Source organism: Grus americana, chromosome 5 (genome assembly GCF_028858705.1).
Source record: "Grus americana isolate bGruAme1 chromosome 5, bGruAme1.mat, whole genome shotgun sequence".
Classification (NCBI taxonomy): Eukaryota; Metazoa; Chordata; class Aves; order Gruiformes; family Gruidae; genus Grus; species Grus americana.
In genome coordinates this window covers 68,029,272-68,051,391 of record NC_072856.1, presented here as the reverse complement: position 1 = coordinate 68,051,391, position 22,120 = coordinate 68,029,272, and the positions used below count along the sequence as shown (strand labels likewise).

The window sequence follows — 22,120 nt, the reverse complement described above, 5'->3', positions numbered from 1 at the left end:
GCCATTTCCTCACACCCTGACGAAGATGGCCTTTTACGGTGGCAATCACTTACATGTACAGGCCAATGCTGAGATCCACTCACGGTGGGAACAATCTTCTACCGAGGAGGAATATTTATCTGTATTTGTTTATTTACCAGTAACTGGTGGTTGTATTGTCCCAAGGCACGTTCACAAACCCCCTTTTCTCTCTACCTCAGCTGAAGATCTGGGATACAGATGGATCAAGGGCTAACCACCTGCAGTGCACAGGGGGCCAACATGGGAGGGCAAGGCTTGTAGGAACTGCTCTAGATCCTGCTGAGACTAAGCTGCTTCCAGGCTGGAGTGTCGAATGCTGACGTTCACGTTTTTGTTCTAAGTAACCCTCCTTCAGAGCCCACCAGGCATCTTGCTATCTGCCCCGTGAACCAGGCACAAGGAAGCCAGCCTCTGGATTTCAAGCCAGACAACTCAGGAGTGGTTCCGTGGCGACTAGCAGCAGGGGCTGTACTGGAGCAGAGTGCTGTGTAGCGCAAAGCTGGAAAGAGTTTGCCACTGCTATTCTGATTTCTCATTTCTGCTCTACACCCAGGCCTCCCCTTTCCTCCAGTCGACCCACTGTACGTGAGAGATGTCGTGTGGCTCCCAGGCAGGCTGGAAGATGGAGAAGAGTGGCCGACCCTGGATCTAACTGCCATAAAACCTGGAGACCAGCTTACTTCCTTCAAGATACGTCCGAGAAGATATTGAGGTATTGTTCCCAGCAAGTCTACCACACCACATCTAGGTATCAAATAAAGCATAGTTTATTTGGCATAGACTGAAATGAACTGCAACAGAAGTTTACGTAGAACAAAGCCTAGTTACACAAACTGGAAGGAGTGCAGTTAGAGTCTCAGTTACAATCTAATGACTAAACAAGGTAAAAAGTACATTTCAGAAAGTCTCCCAGTCTTGTCCTTTTCATTCAGAGATAGTGGCTCACTGATGCGTTGTACCTTTCATCTTGTAAAGAGATGTCATCATAATTACAGTTGTATTTTTCAGTTACAATGAATTTCGTTAGGAAACCAAAAGAGACTAATGTACAGGCTGCTCTTCAAATACTGGTTGTACTTCAAAGAGCACTGGGAGCCTGTTTTAAGGCTTTCAAGTCGAAGACATGAACCTTGTGCATCAAATAACTAATACTTTGATATCTGTCAAAAGAGTAATGAGGGGGTGAGCAAGCTTTTGCTTTATAAACTCCAAACCCACACGCTAGGCTTTCTCAACCCAAGTTGAAATGTCACAAAAACATACAAAGATATAGACAATACCAGACTAACTTAAACAGCCTAACAAATACAAGTTACACTAGTCAGAGTCACCAAGACTGGCCGGTTCAGCTACAAAACATGCAAATCCATTGTGCTATACTCTGCGAAGAGTAATAAGTGAGGTTCTACACTATGAAACAGAATCTTGCAGATCATGCCAAAAATGCCACTGTCTATAAAACTAGTCCAGACAAAGCATTTCAGAATATGCCATTAGAAATGCCTTAACAGCTAAAAAAAAGAGGTTTGAATAAATTCTTTCCTAGATTCATCTTTTAGATTCAGCAAATCACCAGTCATTCATGTCATTCAAAGAAAAATACTTTCAGTTCATTATTTCTGCATGACAGTGCCATGACCTAATAGTTATTTACTCCAGTTATTCCCCATAAATATTCATATTTACAGATTTCTCTAGTCTTTTAGAGGCAATCTTTAAGTGTTTTCAAAGATGAAGCCAAAATTACCTTCTGCAGTGAATGAGGTAAATGAAGTGACAGTGTTTGCTCTACAACATCTACACCTGGCGCTTCACTTTGTCTTCATTTTTGTTTTAAAGTCTTTGTAGACTAGGAGTTATACCATTTGAGGGTTAATCACCAATCACTGTTACCTATGGAGAAGTAACTTCAGTTCTAGAGAACTCGATTTCCTTAAAACACAAAAATTACATGTCCCTCTTTTAATGCTGCTGATCCAACTACAGCTGATGTGAACTGATTTTTAAGCTTTAGTTGTACACTTGCTATTTATTAAACTTTGATACAGTTTCAGAACTGAAAAGCTTGACTTGATTTAAATATCGAGTCAATAACAAGAATTAGTTTTGAATGACAATGCTAAGTGGATAAAATGCTAAATTACGTGCAAGTCTATTTTTCCTTCCAGACCTTCAGAACAACATAAACCTCCAGCTGTACCTGGTAACAAATCAGCATTACTGAGTCATCACGTGTGCCAAGTTAATTCTGTCAATGTTAAATTATGAATCACGTAGTCTGATGCCCAAGCAGACAACTCAGCGCCCCGCTCCTCAGGTTGCGAGTTAAGATCAAACCAGCTCCGGCTCCGCTGACGCAGCTGAGCCGTCAGGCCAAGCCGTTGTCGCGCACTTACCTTTACTGCTTTAATAAAATGCCATGTGAAGCGTCTAACCTGTCTTACCTAGGGTAGCAGATCACAGAAAGTGAATAGGCAGCAGTGTGCTGTAGGATTTCATTTAAAAAACCCAACCACCTCAATTCAAACTGAGGTTTATGAACTGCTGCGTATCTGCTATGGACTGTGTTTACTTACAGCAAAGCTAGCAGATTAATGTGAGGTAGTAAAACCAGATGCTATCCTGTAGTCAGTTTATTTATATTTAATGGTACCTCGAGAATTTTAATTAATGAGGAAGACAAAAGGAACCAATGTGACTCTTTAATGGAGAAACAAAAAGAGAAAGAGAAAAACGCAGGTGACAAAATAGGGAAAGGGAAAAAGTGATCGAAAGCATTAATATAGAATACTGGTTCTTATCATATTTATTTATACTACACAGCTGGGGAAATAGCTGTTTCCAAAGGACTAACTAACAACAGCTGGATGGCCGCACAAACAAAAAAAAGCTCGTAAGCTCAGTTATTGCTATAGGCTCCCCTCTGGAATAGTATAAATAAACTATACGTCATGGGCAGTTTGATACATGATACTTTCATTCATTAAGGATGATGACCAGGTACAATTTCCATTTCACGTCACAAGGCTTATCCCTAATTTATGAAAATAAAGCATATATATTTTGTACATTTTTATATATATATAAATATATATATATAAAAAAAATACACACTGCCGGTCAACTTAACCCACATGCGCACATGCACACACACATGTATATTGTACACACCCACCCAGTAGCAACATGTCTGATAATCAATATTATATTTTGTGTACACACACCCTACATCTAGTAAATAAGAAAATCCCTTTTATGGCAATTCTGCAGGCAGAAAATCAATACAAAATACTTTGTTGTACAAAACTGCATTTTTACAAGATCAACCAACATTGTAACATACCCCTCAATAATGCACTACATCCCTACAAGAAAAAAGAATAATCAAATCTTTATACAATTGTAAAAAAAACCTGTAAGCTGCTCTGCAACCTTCCTTTGCTAAAAGTTAGATACATTACACCATTCTAGCAGCAGATTAATAAATAAGGATTAAATAGTCTATTATACAAAGCCATACTGAATGGCAGATTTAAAACCAAAAAGCTTTGCAGATACTTTCACTTCCTACACAAATCTTTTTTTATTAAGAATAAGACTCAGTATAAAACAGGGAAACAGCCAGCACTATATCTATATCTACAGAATATAAGGAAAATCCAAGGGAAGTAAAATATTTAACAGTTTATGGCACCTTTACTGCATAACATTTTTAAAGGCTCTGTTTCCCTAGAACTAATGAGTAAAGGGCTATTTATCTCATAGCTTTTATTAAGCAAACTCGATATAACCGACCACACAGTGGCAAGAGACAGAACCAGCTGTTCCCAGCTGCAAAAATGTATTGATATCCACCCTAAAACAACATCATTTAGGCGTCAAGAAACAGTAAGTCACAGTCCCGCTTGTACTGAGTTTCCTAATGCTTCTTTGTTCCTCATGTGGCAAATTCACTCTGTTATTTGCGTTAGGTTACTGTTGCTTAGTAACTATTTTCATGTCCAGCCAAGATGTAGAGATTGCTGTGTGCAGTCGGATTTTCTGTTGGCCTGCTTTCTAACACTACCACTCTGCAATCAAACACAAACAGAATCCAAAATGGTTAGTGGCAAAACACAAAACGTGGTATAACTACCGAGGAGAAACAACCTTGTTGCTCACAGGTTTCTACAGATTGGAGGGATATAGGTTCTCCTAAACACATTGGGTATTTTATTCTTTAAATCAGTTACCTTGTTTTCCAGCATAATTTCTGATAAAAACACTAAAGCAGAATATAGAAGGAACAGAGGACTGCAAGCAGCTTCTTGAACCAGAATCTGCCCCTCTCAACCACAGGCGCATGCCATGTGTTACAAACCTCTTCCAAGCCGACATCGTCCACCTTGAAATTAGCTATGTCCTCTGCTGCTACTGGGAAGTTATCTCAGAGCCAGAGTGCTGTGAGGAGACACAACCCTCCTATCATCTGCAGCCCAAATATGTTTATACCTCCGACATCTTGTGATAAGCATCAGCCACTAAGCTAAACAGTTCTCCTCCCTGCTAAATATTTATCAGCCAACGGGTTCATAGAACCCCATCTCAGCCTTTGTCCTGCTGGATCATGTTCCTGCAGGCTCCTCTGGAAAACCTGTTTCTCCCCATCTCGGCACACTGACCGCTATCTTTACATATCCATCCCATGCTGAACCTCAACAATCATCTCAGCAGCTGATATGGCTGGGCCATGGACCTCCCCTCTCCTTTCCAACTGCTTAGCTCCTGCGCTTCTCTGCACCAGTTCCTAGAACAATATCCTGTAATTTTTAAGATTAAACTTCCCTCTGCTTTTTGTTTTCTACCTGTGTATCAAATAAGCCAAATGTGCCACTTGAACTCAGACTTCTCAAAGGGAGCCTGTCTCAGGGTTAGCATTGCACATACTCCCCTTCCATGTCACATTCCTCAGAGTTTTAAATGAAGTCTCACTCTTAACAGCCTCTGTCCCTGATCGTCACTTCTGCCACTCAGCTTTCTTAAGTGATCCAAGCCAAAAAGGTGCCACCACACCTCATTCACTTGAATGGCAGAAAAGACTCCTGCTCCATTTGTCAGAGATGGAAAAATACAAAACAAAGGATTTGGTAGTTCAATGAGATCAGAATGGAAGAAACTGGCTTCTCTGCAAAACTGCACGCAGCAGCAGGACTTCAACCTTATCTCCAACCCCAAAAGTGCTTGGTAATAAGTTGTGATTCAGATATGTATGTCTTCTACAAAAGTGCAAGCTGAACCAGTAGAGATGCTGCTTCCCATCCCTCTGCATGTTTAAGATGCTCCTGTGTTTACCAGCCCAATGCAGAAATATGAGCCATTTAAAGGTACCAATTCCACCATGCAAGACAGACTCACTGATGGTGGCACAGCACATACCTGGACTAATACATATGGCGTCTGTACTGCAGCCGACCTTAGCAAAAGCTCACTCTTGCAATAAAATGTCCTCTGCTCTGCTGGGAGTAACCCCCGTCTGCACGAGGGGTTAACAGAGAGAAAAGGCAGAGTATGCACTGTCAGAGGTTGCACTGTGTTTATATTTTTGAGATCTCTGAGTCAGCAGTGGCAAGGATCCTCAATTCCAACTGTGGCCATCAAGTACAGTGACTCAGGTCCTCGGTGACTCAGGTGCAAAGCAAAAACTTTGGGTGTTTCTTGTACAGACTACCTCTTCTCTTCAAAAGAGCTAGTGTGATCTCACTCTCTTTCTGAACATAAGTACACAAAACTATGGATTACTTACAGAAAGCGAGTCAGAGCCAGGCTTCCCAAAGGCCAAATGACAGCAGAAGATCAGGGATTAGAACTGATTTCTTGACTCGTTACTATCTACTTCTACATTTAGCACTCTGGCTATCTGAGAAACCACAAGCACACCTGTCCAAATCCAGAGACTGGGGCAGCTCCCACTAAGGTTTCAAACCTGGAGGCAGCTGCACCTCTTCCCAGCCTCTGCAGCTGAAAGGAATCATACAGATGTTACGGGCAATGGGTGAATTTAGACCACCATGCACTAAAACCTGTATGTGATCTAGATTGCTCAGCTATTTCCAGACCTCAAGGTCCAGAGCAGCGAAAGTTACTTTTAAGTAACTAGCTGCCAAGATAATTCCCCAGTTCACCAGGAAAACCCAAGCCAGAAGCAGGCTTTTCCAGAAGAGCACTGGGCACCCTGCTTACCACAAGCCACAGGCGGCTCTCAGCTCTCCCTGTCACTTATCCTCATGCTGTATCTCTATACCCTTGTGTTTGTGTTCACACTTCGATCACTGCGGTGGAAAGTGGGGGAGGTCACAGGCACTCTTAGTAATAATTTTGGACGCAGATGCAATCACTAATTAAATTTTTGGCTATTGCAGGCAGAAACAGTGTTACTGCCTCCCCCAGGACTGCCTACAGAGAGATCTGCAGTGGGCTGGAAGCCAGTTCCAGCTGGAAGCTAGAAAGCTGGTTTAAATAAAATAAAAGGTTTATGTTTCTTCAAGGTGATTACCTGTCTGATCCCAGTAAGCGGAAAACCCTGGTTTCATCTGATATCTCTTGGGTAACCTGTAGAAAAATGGAGACATTTAGAATCATAGAATGGTTGGGTTGGAAGGGACCTCAAAGATCATCTAGTTCCAACCCCCTGACCACTAGCCTGGGTTGCCCAAAGCCTCATCCAGCCTGGCCTTGAACACTGCCAGGGATGGGGCCTCCACAACCTCTCTGGCAACCTGCAAATTTAGGTCCATTTCAGTGGCAAAATTAAATTTATTGGTCTGAGTTGGAAGGAAAAAACCACCCACATCAGTCTCTTCACAAATTCAAATACAATTTAGAGCAAATTATAGGACTGAATCAGATAAACTGATGCTAAGCAAAAAAGAATTTTAAATTTCATAAAATACAACTTATTTTAAATAATTTTGGTATTATAGACTGTTATCAGTCTAGATGACGTGGTGGCACAGATGGAGTCTGCTAATCAAATCTTTGTCAGCAGAGACTGACTAGCTTTCCCTGCATTTTCACAGAGGATGCCAACAAAAAGGACAGAGTTCTTTTGGAAAAAAAGGAAACTTTTTTAAACGAACACTTTAAAAAAAGTGTCTTTTTTATATTTTAAAGGGATGCTGCCAACTCGAGCTTTTCATCCCAGATCCAAGAGACCCAAGTGCTGCTTACACCAGATCTGTACTGGCTCTGTGCAGAACCAGTTCAGGAGTCTCTGACTGATATTCTTTGAACAAGAGCTGGCTAAAGCATGTGTGTGAACTTTACCAAGAGCAACGTACGCAGGCAAGTCAGAGAAAGCCACCAGCGAGCTGAAGCAATGACAACACGGGGCACAAGCATTATCACCAGGGGAGCAGCTAGAGGGGCCAAAAGATCAAGTGGTAAATAAGGAACAGGAAGAAATTAAACCTGGACAGACTGGGAGATTACTTACTTCATCCGACTTAAAGCTTTTGCCCTGCATGCCATGTTTCCAGAAGGCCAGCACACTGTCCTGAAGGCACACTGCAAAGGAGAAACACAAAATCAGACCTGAGCACGGCTTGTCTGAACTGGAGAAACCTGGGGTTCCCACCAGTGATAATGGGAAGCGTGTGGAGAAAGTATGTGGTGAGATCTGGACTTCTGGTAGAAGAACCAAACTCCAAAATCACTGTAGAAAAACTGGATTGAAATGACTATTTCGATCTGAGACGCATATTCCTTTTTAAAGTGCAATTCAAAACATACCACTCAGACATTCCCTGTCTGCCAGGACAAGATAGGAATCTCTGGTTTTTCCTTTTCTCCCTTTAGCTTCTATTCTCTGGATCTTTGTTTTCCTAATGATTCTGGAGAAAACATCAGGAAGTATATAAACATGCTGCCAACCAAAACACTGTGGGGTGCTGGAAATTACAGATCATTTGAGTTGTTATATTTGCTTCAAAATAGAGGTATGAAAAATGGGAGCAGTCTTCCATTCAGGGCCAAAGAGAGAACACAGAAAGCTCCCAGCTCCGAATGACTAAATTGCCAGACTGCTGAAAATAATGGACAAAGAGCCTGGTGTTCTTTAAACAGTGTTACAGAAACATACTTTACATCGTGGTTTATTTTCCTGCATCCTACTTTACTCTTCCTTTGAGTCATGTTTTGTATCTGCTCAGTATTAGCCATGTCCCAAATACACAGAACAAAGGCATTCACCAGAATCCTAAGAGCAACACAAGTTCGTCACAACAGCCTTAGACTAATCTTCACCTGCTGCTCCTCTCTCCACCCTGCAATCGGAGAATGAAGAGTTGTTTAATACCCTGAATTCCCAAGAGACCACTTGGAATGTAAAGAACTGCTCAAATTATTCAATGTCAGCTGGTAAGAGCAAGACTTTGGGATAAATGCTTCTGTCTATGAATTCCTTCAGAGTTCAAGGAAAAGGCAATGGTCAAGTGACATTATGCATGTGTCAGCAAGAGATATTGTATGATACAAGTACAGCAGTTAATTAGAACATGTCAGAATTGAGGGAAGAAACAGGCTTGATTAAAAATATCTTCCTTCAGGATGGGTCTGACATATGCTGTATAAAAGGATGTGCACTGCTTTACCAACTGCTGTTAAAATCCAAAACACCCATGTCAAGGATCTTCCTCCAGAGGGAGGGTGCCCAAGGAACCCAGAAATGCAAGTTGTACAGAACTGCTAAGAAAAACAAGCTGTGGCTTTACTGATTTTGATTCCAGAAAGAAGTTCAGTTTCTGAGATATGGAATTATTAAACTGATGTTAATTAGATACTTCTGAAAGCTTATTACAGCAGAAATACTTGACAATTACAATTCAAGTTTTAGAAGCAAGGCTGCTGTCCTCTAGTAGTCTAAAGACAGCAGCCTGCCCTCTAAGCATTAGATTCAAGTACTATTACCCTGCCTGTTAAAAAATGGATGTGCTATCACTTTAAATAGAATCTTAGCTTTTAGAAGACTAACACAAATTTATGTATTACTAAAACATTTTTTCCTTCCCAAAGTTTTTTCTCAGTGCTATGGAAATGACCAGAAATCAGTCAGCCTTTTTTCAACCATCTTACTTATAAAACAGAAACGACACCAGAGGGACACACGCGCAGACTGGACACACTATCTGGCAACTGCCTTACTTCAGCATGGCAGTGGAGGCAGAGACAGGTCACAATATCCTGACACATCATTTTTAGTGCCAGGCCCCACTGGGTGCACTAGAACCGTGTAGATTATTAAAAACCCTTCAACACTCATCCCTCTAGTTCTTAGTCCTTGAGGGACAATAGAGAAGCAAATCACTTACCCACTGACTCAATGCAGAAATCAAAGCTCAGCTCGGAGGCCAATTTCTTGCTTGACTTCAATTTCCCTTGTAAATTCACAATTTTCACAAATTCTCAAGAAAAACAGAAAAACAAGTATTAAAACCCACTGCTGAAAAGGATTACTGATGGCTTTAAGTATGAAATACTAATTTCATCTTTCAGGTACAAAGAAATGGCCAAACCTAACATCTACAGTATGTGCCTAAAACGAATCCAAGAGCATCCTTCTCTCAAAATAAATACAGAAAACCTTCTTAAACACTTCGTATGTTTTTAGACTCTACTGGCAGTCTTCCTGCAAATAACAAACAGTGCAGAAATATGAATTCAACACAAAGGCTGGAAATCTAGACAGACTAAGCCATTGCAAAGTTCCCATTGAGGTACTAACCTCTGATGTCTGTGAGCTATGGTTATAACTACTGTGTGTGATGGAGTGTTGGCTATTTCTCCTGCTAGCATATGCAACAGGCAAATGTCCCTTTTTCCAAGTAAATTTTGAACATTTCCGATTGGTGTATACTTGAATTCTGATCCGTAATGCTGCACTACATTTCATTGTGAAAAGCAACAAGAATGATACACATGTGAAGAGCGAAAGTGGAACCACAAGAGTCAAAATGAAACCCCACTTATCTGAACTGTATCTTTTTGGAAATATTACAACACAAATTAGTAACAAAGGAAGAAAAACTAACTTGTGATGGAGTTAAAATCAACAGCTGTGGCAAAACAAGTTTTGCACAAGGTGTAGTAACAGAGATATATTACTTACTGTCCAGGCAGACTAAGACAGTGTCTCTTTCCAGCTGTGTTACGTGAATGGCATCTAACTGCTGATTGCCTTGTGAAAAAGGAAACAGATTATTTTGTATCACATCATAAGACTGATCTCAGCCTCCTCTCAACCTCTCACCAACTGCTACTTCAATATGCTACGAGTCTTTTGCAATCTACAATATTCGTTACTCTTAAACATTTTTAAGGTTAGATGATCCCAGAATGTTCTGGGAGGAGCACAGGGCCTAAGGACAAACCCATCAGTTCAAAGCAGGTATTTAATATGAAAGCACTACTGTTTATTGGCATAAAATACATTTTGTGTTACAGTTCAGCACAGCAAGTCAGCTTCCTTCATGAAGAGGCACGATAATGAACAAAAGGAATCATTAAGGGAATCTTCGCTCCTAAAAACTGCTCTTTTCCCATAAATCCACATCTGGAAACATTATTGTGCTGATATTAAACTAGATTTAATAGTTTTTCTAATTTTTATTAATGAAGTTCTTGGTACAGCTGCTAAAAAGCAGTACTTAAATGGAAAAAAGTATATGCAACAAAGCCAGCAGAGAAAAGCATCTGCAAGATATCAACGAGCTTTTGAAGATAAACCAAAATCTTCTACTTATTACTAGCCAGCTGAAGATGACAAGCCTCCCCCAAGGACTGGAGGACAGACAAGAACACATTTATGTGAGTCTTTACACAGGAAAGAAGGGGAAAGAGGAGTAAGACTGATCCCTGGAAAATGTATGCAACCACAAATGAGAACCCAATCAGCAGGGTCTGCGTTACTGTTTAAGGAAATTTATAAAATAAAAGTCTTTAAAGAAAGAGAGTTTATACTGAAGTTGGCAGGTCATCACATGAAGAACCTGGGATCAGCTTTAATATGCGTTAGGTAGAGAAGCTGCATCACTGTGCCTAGCCTAAAGGCTTTCCAAATGACAGCTGAGGAAGGGATGTCCAACAGTTACCAGAGAATAAAACGGCTCCAAGACAGACCAACAGTCTTACCTGCACCAATCTCTGTAAACCATGAAGAAGCAGAGTTCAAGTTGATTGTCTCAAACTGAACTACCTGATTTGGTTCAGTACCCTTACTGATAGCTACGCAGACCATCGGGTACTCCTGCTCTGGTATCACTAGCATTTCAAACACATTCAAAGGGCTTGGCAAAGGAAAATCAAAGTGCTGGAAAAAACAAAAGAAGGCGTATGTAAAGTTTCCTTTTATCTTGGAAATAACATGCACAAAATATAAAAGATATAGAAGAATTTTCGCTGCTACTAAGAGTGCTTTTTTAAGACAGCATGAGCTGCAAGCAACATTATGTTGGGCAGAGGTATAAAATGGTCTGTTATTGCTAGTTCTGGGCTTGATCCCACACTTGACTGGCTGACTTCAGTCACAAGATTTTCTTAGTCAAAATGTGTCAAGCCAGATTTTCAAGTGCTCAGAACCCACAAATGGGACTAGCCTTGGATGTACTTTCCATTACAAATTCTGGAAAGGTTATTTCAACAACTGTATGATGATGAAGATTAAATGTTCGAAACTAAAATGAAATACTTACCTTTATTAACATGAATTTCTGCATTGGCTCATACCACTGTAGTAGAACAATTCCAGACTGCAACGCGCCACACAGGTACTTATGTCCTGTGTACGGATTTCGTACTATGTAAAATAAACAAAAACACCCAGAAAACAACCCTTTTTAAGACCTGGAAGTTCAATGAATACTTGAAAAAAATCCCACAGCTATCTTTGCAAATAATGTAAGAAATAGCATCAGTTTCACACTAATGGCCTTTTGGCTTGCCATTCAAATAGCCACAGTGATTAACATTGTGCTACATTCCAGGTAAATTCAATTACACTTACAATTAATAACCACTAGCATTCCTTGAGTCCCAGTAAAGAGGCCACTCGCTGTGTGGCCAGAAAAGCTGTAACACATTCTTCCTGGGGCTGTGTGAGCAGGGGGAGCGAAAGGTCCGGGTCAAGTCGTGATTTAAATAAAAAAAATATTCCCAAGCAGTGAAGATGGCCTATAAGTTCTTGTGAGCTTTGTAATGTGATAAAGGTTTGGGGTTTGGTTTTTTTAAGCTCAGTTGGACACAAGACCAGCCTGACTTCAGCAATCATTTGTAAATATGCCTATTTCAGACACTCCGTATGAGCTAAATAGGATATATCCAAGTTTGATACTTTGCTTGAGCATTTTTGACAGTGGAAAGGTACAATTTCACACAGCACCAGTTTTCAAAAGGATGTGCATTCCATAGAAAGCCCAAACCTTTTTGAAAGTAAGTGAAGCCAAAGACAAATCTGTAACTCCGCAAGCTTTAACTCTTTTGTGTGCAATTAGAACCTGAGCGATGGCTTCGCTCCTCCCCCAGTCTGACATAATTTTTATTCATGTCCAGCCTTTTCTTCATGGAAAATATTCAAGTTAGCCTCATTCCAAGTTGGATCTAGGTCAAAGCTTGAGCTAAACCAGCAAACCAGAAAGGGTATTTTTGTACGTGCAACAAGTCTGGGATTCTGTAACAAGCGTTACGCTCACAGGCAGGCTGCATATCACAGTGACTAGTGGCTCGGGTGGCAGCCCGAAGCCAGTGATCCCCAACATCGACTTAGTCACCAAGAGCTTCAAAGAGAGCTCTCAAAGAGAGTGTGCAACACTCAGCACGGTGTCAGCTGCATGCTACTGGCATTCTCCAGGGCTCCCCTTTGGACCTCCCTCTGCCCAGCAACATTTATAGGTTAACTGCTGATACGAAAAATGCTTGTCCACTGAAGAGCAAAAAGAGCCTCACGTTAATTAAAAGGAAAGCTATGCACCAGTTAGGCACAGCATTAAGAAATAATGCAGTCATACTGTTTTCTGAACAATGAACTAACTATAAGTTTATTAAAAAGAAATGAGTTTAAGACAGGCCATGCCCAACAACAAAGAGCAGGAAAAAAAATTGCAAAACAGAACGCCTACTCACCTATACAGCATTTGTGGCATCCTTTTGTATCAGGGATTTTTGTCGTTAAGGCAAACTTCCTGGAATGACAATTGAGAAAAAAGGCATCAACAAGAGATGCTGAAGGTCCTTCACGCTACCAGTTCAACGGCGCAAACAGTATTTATGGGAATTTTCACTTGTTAATAATTGTCTGTAAGTGTAAGATTTGTACCTTGGTAATATTTTGTCAGGAAACCTATGGGTTTGAATATGAGCAGCTAATCCTGTTTTTTTGGCTTGTTCAAACAAAGCTATTAAATTATGGGAGTAGAGCTGGAATGTTTTCCCTGCAAGAGAAAAAAGCACAATTGATATCGCACCCGTGCCTCCAGCAGAGAATTGCACATTTTAGAAAAATATAAGTATAGAAAATTACCTTCTAAAGAGGCGGAGCACACGTGTCAGATATTTCAAGTCCAGTTATGAAGAAAAATAAAACAAGACAACAATAATAATGCATATAGAGAAGACATGGCATTCAGCTCAAAGTTTGTTTCAGTAACACTAAAGCAGCTCTGAAAGTTAGTTTTAGGTACACATTTTTAGAAGGCTGTATTTATACATCAACAATTAATTCTATCAGGACATCTTCTTTATCTATAAAGCAACAGAAGTGGTGTGACACAAATCCCTGCATGTTTAAAGGCACAGTCCTACAATTAGTCTGCATGCCCAGTGCCTCTGTTTCCTATCTAGAATGTCCTATTCCAGGACAACTGCTGAAAAATACATTTTTTTCAAGAATCTATCTGCTGGATTAGTAGTATTTCATATATATCTGAAAGTCTTTCACATTAAACCACTCTTGAAGCAAAGCTTCCTATACAAACACAAGAAACAATGCACCGTTTTCTACTTCAGTACAATCAAAATACATGGTACTGAATTACAACTTTAAATGTTTCTCTTTATTTATAATTTTATTAATTTTCCCTCTATTTATACATACCTGACAAGGACATTAAGGTGTTATTGATAACATACAGCCAGGTGCACTTTCGGGGGAATAACTGAAGAAAGAAAATATTTCCGTTAATACAAAGCTAGAGGAATTTCTAACTGTGGTTTTCTCTGCCTGCTCCACCTCTGCCACCTTTCCCACAGGGATCAACAGTGGAGAAAGTCACAGCTGCAACTACATTTTCCCCTTTAATTCACTCTTTGGACCCTAGCTTAGCCCTTTTCTCTGTCTGAAATAGTTTTCATTCCTTCCCTCTTCTGCCCTTGAAACTTTCAAACTTCAGGTTTTTTTTCATTTTTCAATTAGCAGCACAGAGCCAAAATGGGACAACTGGTAAGACTGGAAGAGAAAGAAAGATAACATTATTACAGAAACCTACGAAACCCCACAAAAGTCAAAAGAGAGGGGGAAAAAAAGGCATTAGTATTTTCTCAGCAACTTCAATTTCCACAAGATCCTGTATTTTGTGGGACTTACTTGCCTGGCTATTTGTGACAGCATGCTGCTTTGTAAACAGACAGTTCATGGAAGGTATTGGGACTTAGTTTTGTTTCAGAGGGAAGAAGTGACTCATGGGGCAGCTAATCTAGATTTGAGAAGATTTTAAAGTTAAGAAGAACCTCTTGACAACCTGAAGGGAATTTTGATAAAAGTGATGGCAAATGACAGCATTCAGGAGTCTCAACAAAGGAAGGAATAAGGGCAACAGAATAAGGCCAGGGATTTTGTTAGAACAAAGGCAAGACTAAATTTATTGAGTAGTATTCTTAGGTAAGTTCCTCCCTCAAGAAAAAATTTTGAATAAGAAAAAAAAGAGCTCAAAGGATTAAGCTGTTTCTGAAGGAGAATAGCAAAAAAAGACAAGAGCAGATTGGTCCACTGAGGGAAGTTGTTGCAAAGATGCTTGAAGCAAGGCTCTCCGAAAGAATGATTTTACTGCTTCATGCATACATCCATCTAACCCAATATCTGTTTCCAACAGTCACCATAAAGTGACACAATTTCTCCTAAAAATGGTGAAAACATGAAAAAAAAAAAGTATATAATGCTGCACCTAATACTCTTTCAGGCACCAAGTTCTTCATTCAGCTCAGAAACCTGCTGAATCACACATGGGCTTTATGCATTTAGTGAGCTTCAATGGATTTATCCTCCACAAACTTGTCCAGTCTCCCCTCTGAACTCAGGTAACTCCTAGCATTTGCAACTCCCCATAGCAAAAAAGTCCCAGTTTATTTTCAATTTGGCTCCCAGTAGCTTCATTTCATGGCCCCATGGGAAGAGAAGGGGAGTAGCTGTTCCCTATGAACCCTCTCCAAGCCACCCCAAGATGGGTAAGTATTTCTTATTTCCGCCCCCCACGCCTTAAGTATCACGAATACTGAAAACTGGAACAAGGATGCGATGCTAAGGACGAAGAGGCAATCACAAGATAAGCCTGAAGGAAGAAACATAAGAACAGCTAAGATTCAAATCAAATTACCAACATAAGTCAATATATATTCTCCTGTCAGCAGGTCCCAATAAAGTTTACTTTACAGCACTTAAGAACTGGCTCAAACCCCAAGGTCTTAGTAACGATAATCTTCAAGAACTGATGGAGGACGAACGAGGACCTCAAGAAGGACAAACACAGTACCTGTGCCAAATAAAACGGGCGGTGGAATTGCAAAATAATCTCACTGACTGACTGGATAGCCAGCGTAGCACAGGAACAAGCCACACGCTTTTTAATTACCGAGGGATAACAAGAGCAGCTAGTGTAGACGTGTGCAGGACAGGCTGTATCTGAACATCTGAATTTCCTTCTTTAACAGGATAACTGCTCTGCTGGGGGCAGTGAAACAGTAAGATGTGAAACATATGTGAAGAACCTTGCCCTGCATGCCATTTTCACATGCAAAATAAGAAAATATGGGGTAGAAGAAATTGCAGAAAGAAAACACACAACTGGTAGGACTTAAAAACAGAGTATCTATCAGCAATTTGCTGTTTAATAGAAAGAAAAAGCAGCCTGTAGATGTACAGTGTCTTCTGAGTCTGGTTCTATTCAGTATTTTCACTGAAAAACTATCAGTGGAACAAACATATATTTCTGAAATTGGGAGATACTACCCTTGGAGAGACAGCAAGCACTTTGGAAGATGCGATCAGAATCTCAAGTTGGAGAAATAGTTAAAAATGTGCATTTGGTGAGGAGAAATCATGAGACGAATAAAAGCAAATAAGGAAACAAGTGGCGCTGCAGAAGCACTGCGGTAAAGCCTCTGGGGTTTGAAGTGGCTCACACCTGACTCCTGCCAACTGAGAATGCTCTCACAGAAAAGGAAACTTTCTTCATGAGGTGCATTGAATGTTTTCTCTGCCTTCCACCGGCACATCTAACCTTTCGATGGGATATAAAAAAGCATGTGGAAGAGTCCAGAGAAGACTGTTACATTAAATAATTTAGGAAAATGTACAAGGAAAGAGATTGCTTTGACTAATGGAGTAAAGAGAGAACTGCGGTAAGAAGGTCAGGGGGTCTCCAACAGCTGCCACCACAATTTTTAGACATTTATTATAAAAGTAAGTAGTTGTTCCCCATGTCCACTGAGGCTACAGAAAGATAAACTATTCAACACTATCCCATTGCATTCAGAGGCACCCTCAGCTCTCTTAACTTGAAAGGATCTTTTAACTGTATTGAATTCAAACTCCCAATTCTCACTATCAGACCCTTTATAACCTTCTCTCGTGTTTGTTTGTGCCAAACTACGCCCCTCCATGACCTTGCTGAACCTCTTCCCCTTTTCTTTTGCCCCTCTCGAGTTCTGTCCAATAGCATGATGCTCCCAGAAACTAAGGACTTTCTCCTCTTAAGCAGTGCCCTTTCTGTGAAATCATCTTTCTCTCACTATTACTCACAGGTACACTCCACCACCACCTCTGCCATGTCTTGACTGAATTGAACACTCTTTAGAAATGCCTTTGTGAACTTCTTTAGAAACCTACAGGTATAAATCTCATTATCAGCATCTGCCGACACTTCCCTTCCAAGAATACTCTGCTATTCTTGACTCTAAAAAAGCAAATGTAACAATACCATGATTGCATGAGGCGGCTTTGGAAAGGGTTAGAGAGCCCAAGAAAACAGAAACAAATGCATATTTATCAGTGGTAACAATGCCAGCTAAATTAAACGGCTGAGGGCTTTGCTACCATCCAGTGGAGAAGCAATATGCCATCTAGTGGAGATAAAACGGAGAGAGGAAGGGCAGGTAATCAACCAGTTGTCTCCAGGAAGAAAGATGTTAGTAAAGAACTAATTTGAAAGAAGTGTTAGCTATATAAGCAGCAACAAAAAATCAGGTAGGTAGGGGAACTATTAATTTTCAGACTCCCATCGCTGGCTTTGATGTGAATCGGTTGGACTTGATGATCTTAGAGGTCTTTTCCAACCTTAAAGATTCTGTGATTCTATGAATCACTTTATGCCATAAAGCCTGGTATCCCATCTGTCCTTTCTAATATCCAACTTTCTTGCTTCGTAATATCCCCAAATCTATTCTGTGTGCCCAATACACCAAAAATCACCTGTTCCATTGTTGCTTCGTGAAGTTCATTCAAATTCAAAGTATAGATACCTTCTTCCGTGCCAAAGATAATGTACTGATCTAAAAATTTAAGAGAAGTCAATTATTTCACGAGCTCATTACCACTTTGGCAACAGGCAGGTTTAAAATACAAACCTAAAATACCTTTACCTTTAGTATCTGGATGTATCCATGATGTCGCACAATTAATCTTCAAAGGACAACCATCAAAGACTTTGGAAAAACACGCTCCCATCTGAAAAACACCAAAACTGAACACTAAAACATGTTTACAGTATAAAGTATTTATCTTCTGGCACTTGGCCACTTAGTACACACTGCTGCTCTCTGTTTTCAGACACAAACTTACTCTAATATACGTGGATGCAAAACATTTTTATCTTCCCCAAAAGCTACAACTTCAGCCTTCCAAACCTTTTCGTGGACTTTGTATACATTAAGAAACTCCAAGAGGGATAACAATGATCTGAACAATTTTGAGTATCTACTGGGTAAGAACAATATTGAGTGCTTATATAAATGGCCTATGAAGGGAAAACAAGCAGAAATGTTGAAGTAATTACACCCTCTTGCATCACCACCACCTCTCCCCCTTTCTCTTTACTAAGCAGAGACTGCCACTGGAGATCACAGCTCCAGAGTCAGTGAAGTCTCCAACCCTTCACTGCACAGTGAAAGGAAGATTTTAAGAAAAGGAAACAAATATTGCAGATTTAGTACATGAAAAGTAACTGGCTATGAGATGCAGAAAACCACCCCAGATGAGCTGGTGGCTTATTCTAGCATAAACCTCCTGACACTAGAGATGCCATGACAGCAGGCTTCCAATAACTCCTGCTGCAAATGAGATTTCTTACCAGCACCTTCGGCGTTGGTGGTAAACCATTGATTGCTGGCTTCTGTGGGAAGAAACAAAGATCGTAAAATACCTCCCACGCACCGATACAGCTAGCTAACATGACAGTGAAATCACAATACTTACAGGAAAATCTCTTTTCTCTTTTTTACGTGGCAGCTGAGGGATTTGTCCAGACCCTTCTGCATTTTCTTCAATGAGTTTTAGCATGCCATCCCCATTTCCTGAAAAGGAGCCCAGAGACATTTTGTAGCTCACCTGACATGGTGAAATAGAAAATATTTTGTTGTCCTGTTCTCTCTTCTCCCCTGCATCTAGCAGGAGTGGAGAAGTGAGCTCTGAAACTTCCATATACACATCTTGGGTAGCTGAACCCTTCCAAGGACAGCTGGCCACTCTTCTGCGTGCTAAGCTACACAGCAATAAAGGCTTTCCATTATCCAAACAGTGCCTGGGCCAAACACAACTGAGAATAAAGCTGTGGGAAAGTCCTCACAGATGAGCCTCCCTGCAGATTCGTTGCTTTTATGCTATTCCTGCAGGCAACACAGTAATGGTATTGACCGGCTGAACATCCTTGCTTTGGGAAGAACGCTTCCACCATGGGTCATGGCTTGAATCAGAACTAGGGCATATGTAAAAAGGAAAGCTGCACCTAGTGATCAGCTTGTATTAAAAAAAAAATTATCTAGTGAAAATAGCTGACTCCAAAACTGATTTCCTTTTACAGGATGCAAATCCCCTTCGGGAAATGTAACACATTTACCTAAGTCGCTGTATCTAGCTGTGAGCAATCCAGGGCTACTGATGCTGCTGGTCATACCAACGGGGCAAGAATCAGTCTGAGGCCCACAAACAGGAATACTTTGTCTCCTGTGAGCTGGCGGGGCTCTGTTCTGCGAGTCTGGGAAATGTTTTATTGTCTGACATTTCTCATCATCTGGGAGGTTTTCCTCAGGATAACTGTTTATTCTCGGCTGTAACAAACCAAAGAGGTAAAAGTTACCTGGGAAATGGCACCTGCAAGGATAAACTTCAGACAAGTTTAATTCAAGTCAGACTGCTTCTACACAAAAAAAAATTATCAGCCTTTGAAAAAAGACATTTGACAGCAGCATAAACGAAGAGATATTCCTTCTCCGATGGAAAATCACTGCAGCAGGCAGAATGCTGAACAAGAAGACATCCCATGCAGCATGCTCTCTTTAGAGGGAAACCACCTACAAGTCAGTTTGTCTAGGGCAGCATACAGGGCCAGGAGTTCCCAGAGGCTGAGACATGCAGACTGCAAGTCAGCATAAAATATGAAGCTGCATGGAGTCTGCTAGTAAACGGTATTTAACAGAAGTTATAAACTACTGAGAGCATCAGACAGAAGAGCTCCAGAGGCTGCGCAAGTGGAGTTTGCCGCCTAAAACTCTTAAAACCCACCATCTCTTACCTTGGGAGGTAGCGGAGGTGGCCCTGCTCGCTTTAGTGTTGATCTGCAATGAAAAGGTGCAGTAGTTAAACCAACAACAGAAACAGAATAACTAGAGAACACAGACTGCAAATAAGACAAGCTAGATGCATAGAAAAGACGGATCACAGCTTTGCATGAACAGGGTTAAACTAGAAGTCCAAGAGTGGGGAAAAAAGCACATTAATCTTGTTAGAAGTGTTGGTTTTTTATTAACTCTTGTTCTTTCATAAATGCCAATGTCATAGAGCGTTCTGCGGTGAAAGGTATTTGAGATTAGCAAATAAATATACATTCAGGGACTAGTTCTCTGAAGGTGCCCCCTTCCACTGCTTGAATTTTACTTTTGTGCTTTTTTCTAGATAATTCTTCCCAACAATGAAAATGCTGCATTTCTGGATCAGCCAGTAGATCGTGTCACAGAGCAATGTCCTCCCATAATTTTTCAAAGTTTATTTGAAAACAAGTCATCTACTTATTTGAAAAGGTCATCTACTCACAGCCACTCCAACTGCAGCTGAACATCGGGCCAACCGACAGAGGTTCACTATCGTTCGGTGCAGTTTGCAGCTTTTTTTTTGGGCACCAGAGGAGCAGCACATACCCCACCAGAGCTCTGCAGGGACACCTGCACATCCTGTCACTACCTCGATGGATTAATCGGCACAAAATCTGCTTTGAAGTCTTGGGCACTTCCATATGCACTCTAAGGTAATCTCAGGAAGGAGAGCAAGGGAAGAAAGCGTTGCTTTGCGAACATTCTCCTGACGATCAGATAAATAGTCAAGCGTGCGTTAGGCCTTTGAGTGCAACCAGCCCTCACTTATTTATAAGTGGCAAAGCTGCCTGCAGCATTTTAAGGAAAGAGGTTTTGCCAGAACACTGCCTGCTTTAGCGAGAGCCACACGGAGTAAACACAACTGTACGTGAAGGAGGTCCACTCACTCTTCAACATCTTCACTCCCATCGCCAAATTTTGTAAGCAGTCCCCTAGGTAAAATGTTTATAAAATTAAGAGCTCTGCTCTAAGGTCGACATGTGCAACTAAACCGATCGGTGATGTCATTTAGTTTCATAACAAGCATTTCCTAGCCCTTTTCAAAACAAAGTATTTCTCTCTTATTCACTGCGTTAAGTCCTTTTTCGTTTAGTATGGTTCTTTCCTTCCCCTCACCCCTCAATAATCACTAAAGCTCTCTTCCATACCAGATACCGTCAACTCATCTTTCATTTCCCTACCTGGTATTTTAAATATTGTTGAAATGTCTAGTAAAAGTATAATATAAAAGAAGAAAAAAAAAAAAAGAGAACAGAGGAAGTTACTGGGAGACGAATGGAGAAAAGCCTTTACAAAGGGAAGTTTTATCCTCCTTCAGTGTTATACACTGAAGACACAGACTGTTTCCCACTACAGTTGGAATTTTTGTTTCAAAGCTACCCCACGGTCCAAAAAGAAATTCTGACTAGAGCATCAAAACAGCACTGAAAATATAATCCTGAAACAACCAAGAACTGATAAAATTTTGCAAAATGGCAATTTTCAAGCTGTGCCTTCAAAACTGCGTTAAATCTTAAAAAAATCTAACCCATAAATCTAAACCCAATAAAAAGCACTACTTGCTGTGCTGCTGTGAAGTCTAGGCTGCTGCATTCAGGAATCGTGAGGTGGAAGGGGCAGGTCAGAAGCTGGCTGTCTCAGTGTCCTGCAGCAGCCCAGTGCATCCAAGCCTCTGCCTGCAGAGCAGGCATCCCATATCCCACCACCTCACACGTCCGCTCACGTTCCACAACACACCGCATCACCCCCTGAGGAATGACCACAGGGGTAACGAACAGGAAAACAAAAGGATATTATACAAAAACGAACCCAGCCAAATTGGGATTAATGTAAAATTTCCCTGTGAGTTACTTCTGAAGGGAAAGCAGCAGAGTTGCCAACAGGAACTATTAAAACATTTAAAAGAGAAAAAGTCCAACCATCAACAAAAAACACCTCCATAACACAGAAAATTTATAAAAAAGTAATTTTAAAATGCTACAATAAGGATGAAAAAAAC

At 40.7% G+C, this 22,120-nt stretch overlaps 1 protein-coding gene across 4 annotated transcripts in view; it reads right to left on the bottom strand.

Annotated features, from left to right (window-relative positions):
* Positions 1-773: 773 nt before the first annotated feature.
* Positions 774-22,120, bottom strand: part of MAP4K5 (mitogen-activated protein kinase kinase kinase kinase 5) — a 70,138-nt gene continuing 48,791 nt past the window's right edge. For 3 of the 4 annotated variants that reach the window (XM_054826753.1, XM_054826752.1, XM_054826755.1), the window contains 17 exons: positions 21,009-21,053; positions 20,046-20,088; positions 19,371-19,581; positions 18,731-18,828; positions 18,606-18,647; positions 17,899-17,983; positions 17,729-17,808; positions 14,141-14,201; positions 13,364-13,478; positions 13,171-13,229; positions 11,745-11,848; positions 11,185-11,362; positions 10,163-10,231; positions 9,366-9,458; positions 7,493-7,563; positions 6,554-6,609; positions 774-4,091 (listed from right to left, as the gene is read on the bottom strand). In XM_054826753.1, coding sequence (XP_054682728.1) covers positions 4,004-4,091; positions 6,554-6,609; positions 7,493-7,563; positions 9,366-9,458; positions 10,163-10,231; positions 11,185-11,362; positions 11,745-11,848; positions 13,171-13,229; positions 13,364-13,478; positions 14,141-14,201; positions 17,729-17,808; positions 17,899-17,983; positions 18,606-18,647; positions 18,731-18,828; positions 19,371-19,581; positions 20,046-20,088; positions 21,009-21,053 — 1,498 coding nt within the window. In that variant the 3' untranslated portion in view covers positions 774-4,003. The remainder of the gene's footprint in view (positions 4,092-6,553; positions 6,610-7,492; positions 7,564-9,365; positions 9,459-10,162; positions 10,232-11,184; positions 11,363-11,744; positions 11,849-13,170; positions 13,230-13,363; positions 13,479-14,140; positions 14,202-17,728; positions 17,809-17,898; positions 17,984-18,605; positions 18,648-18,730; positions 18,829-19,370; positions 19,582-20,045; positions 20,089-21,008; positions 21,054-22,120) is intronic. The other variant, XM_054826754.1, reaches the window with a different exon arrangement.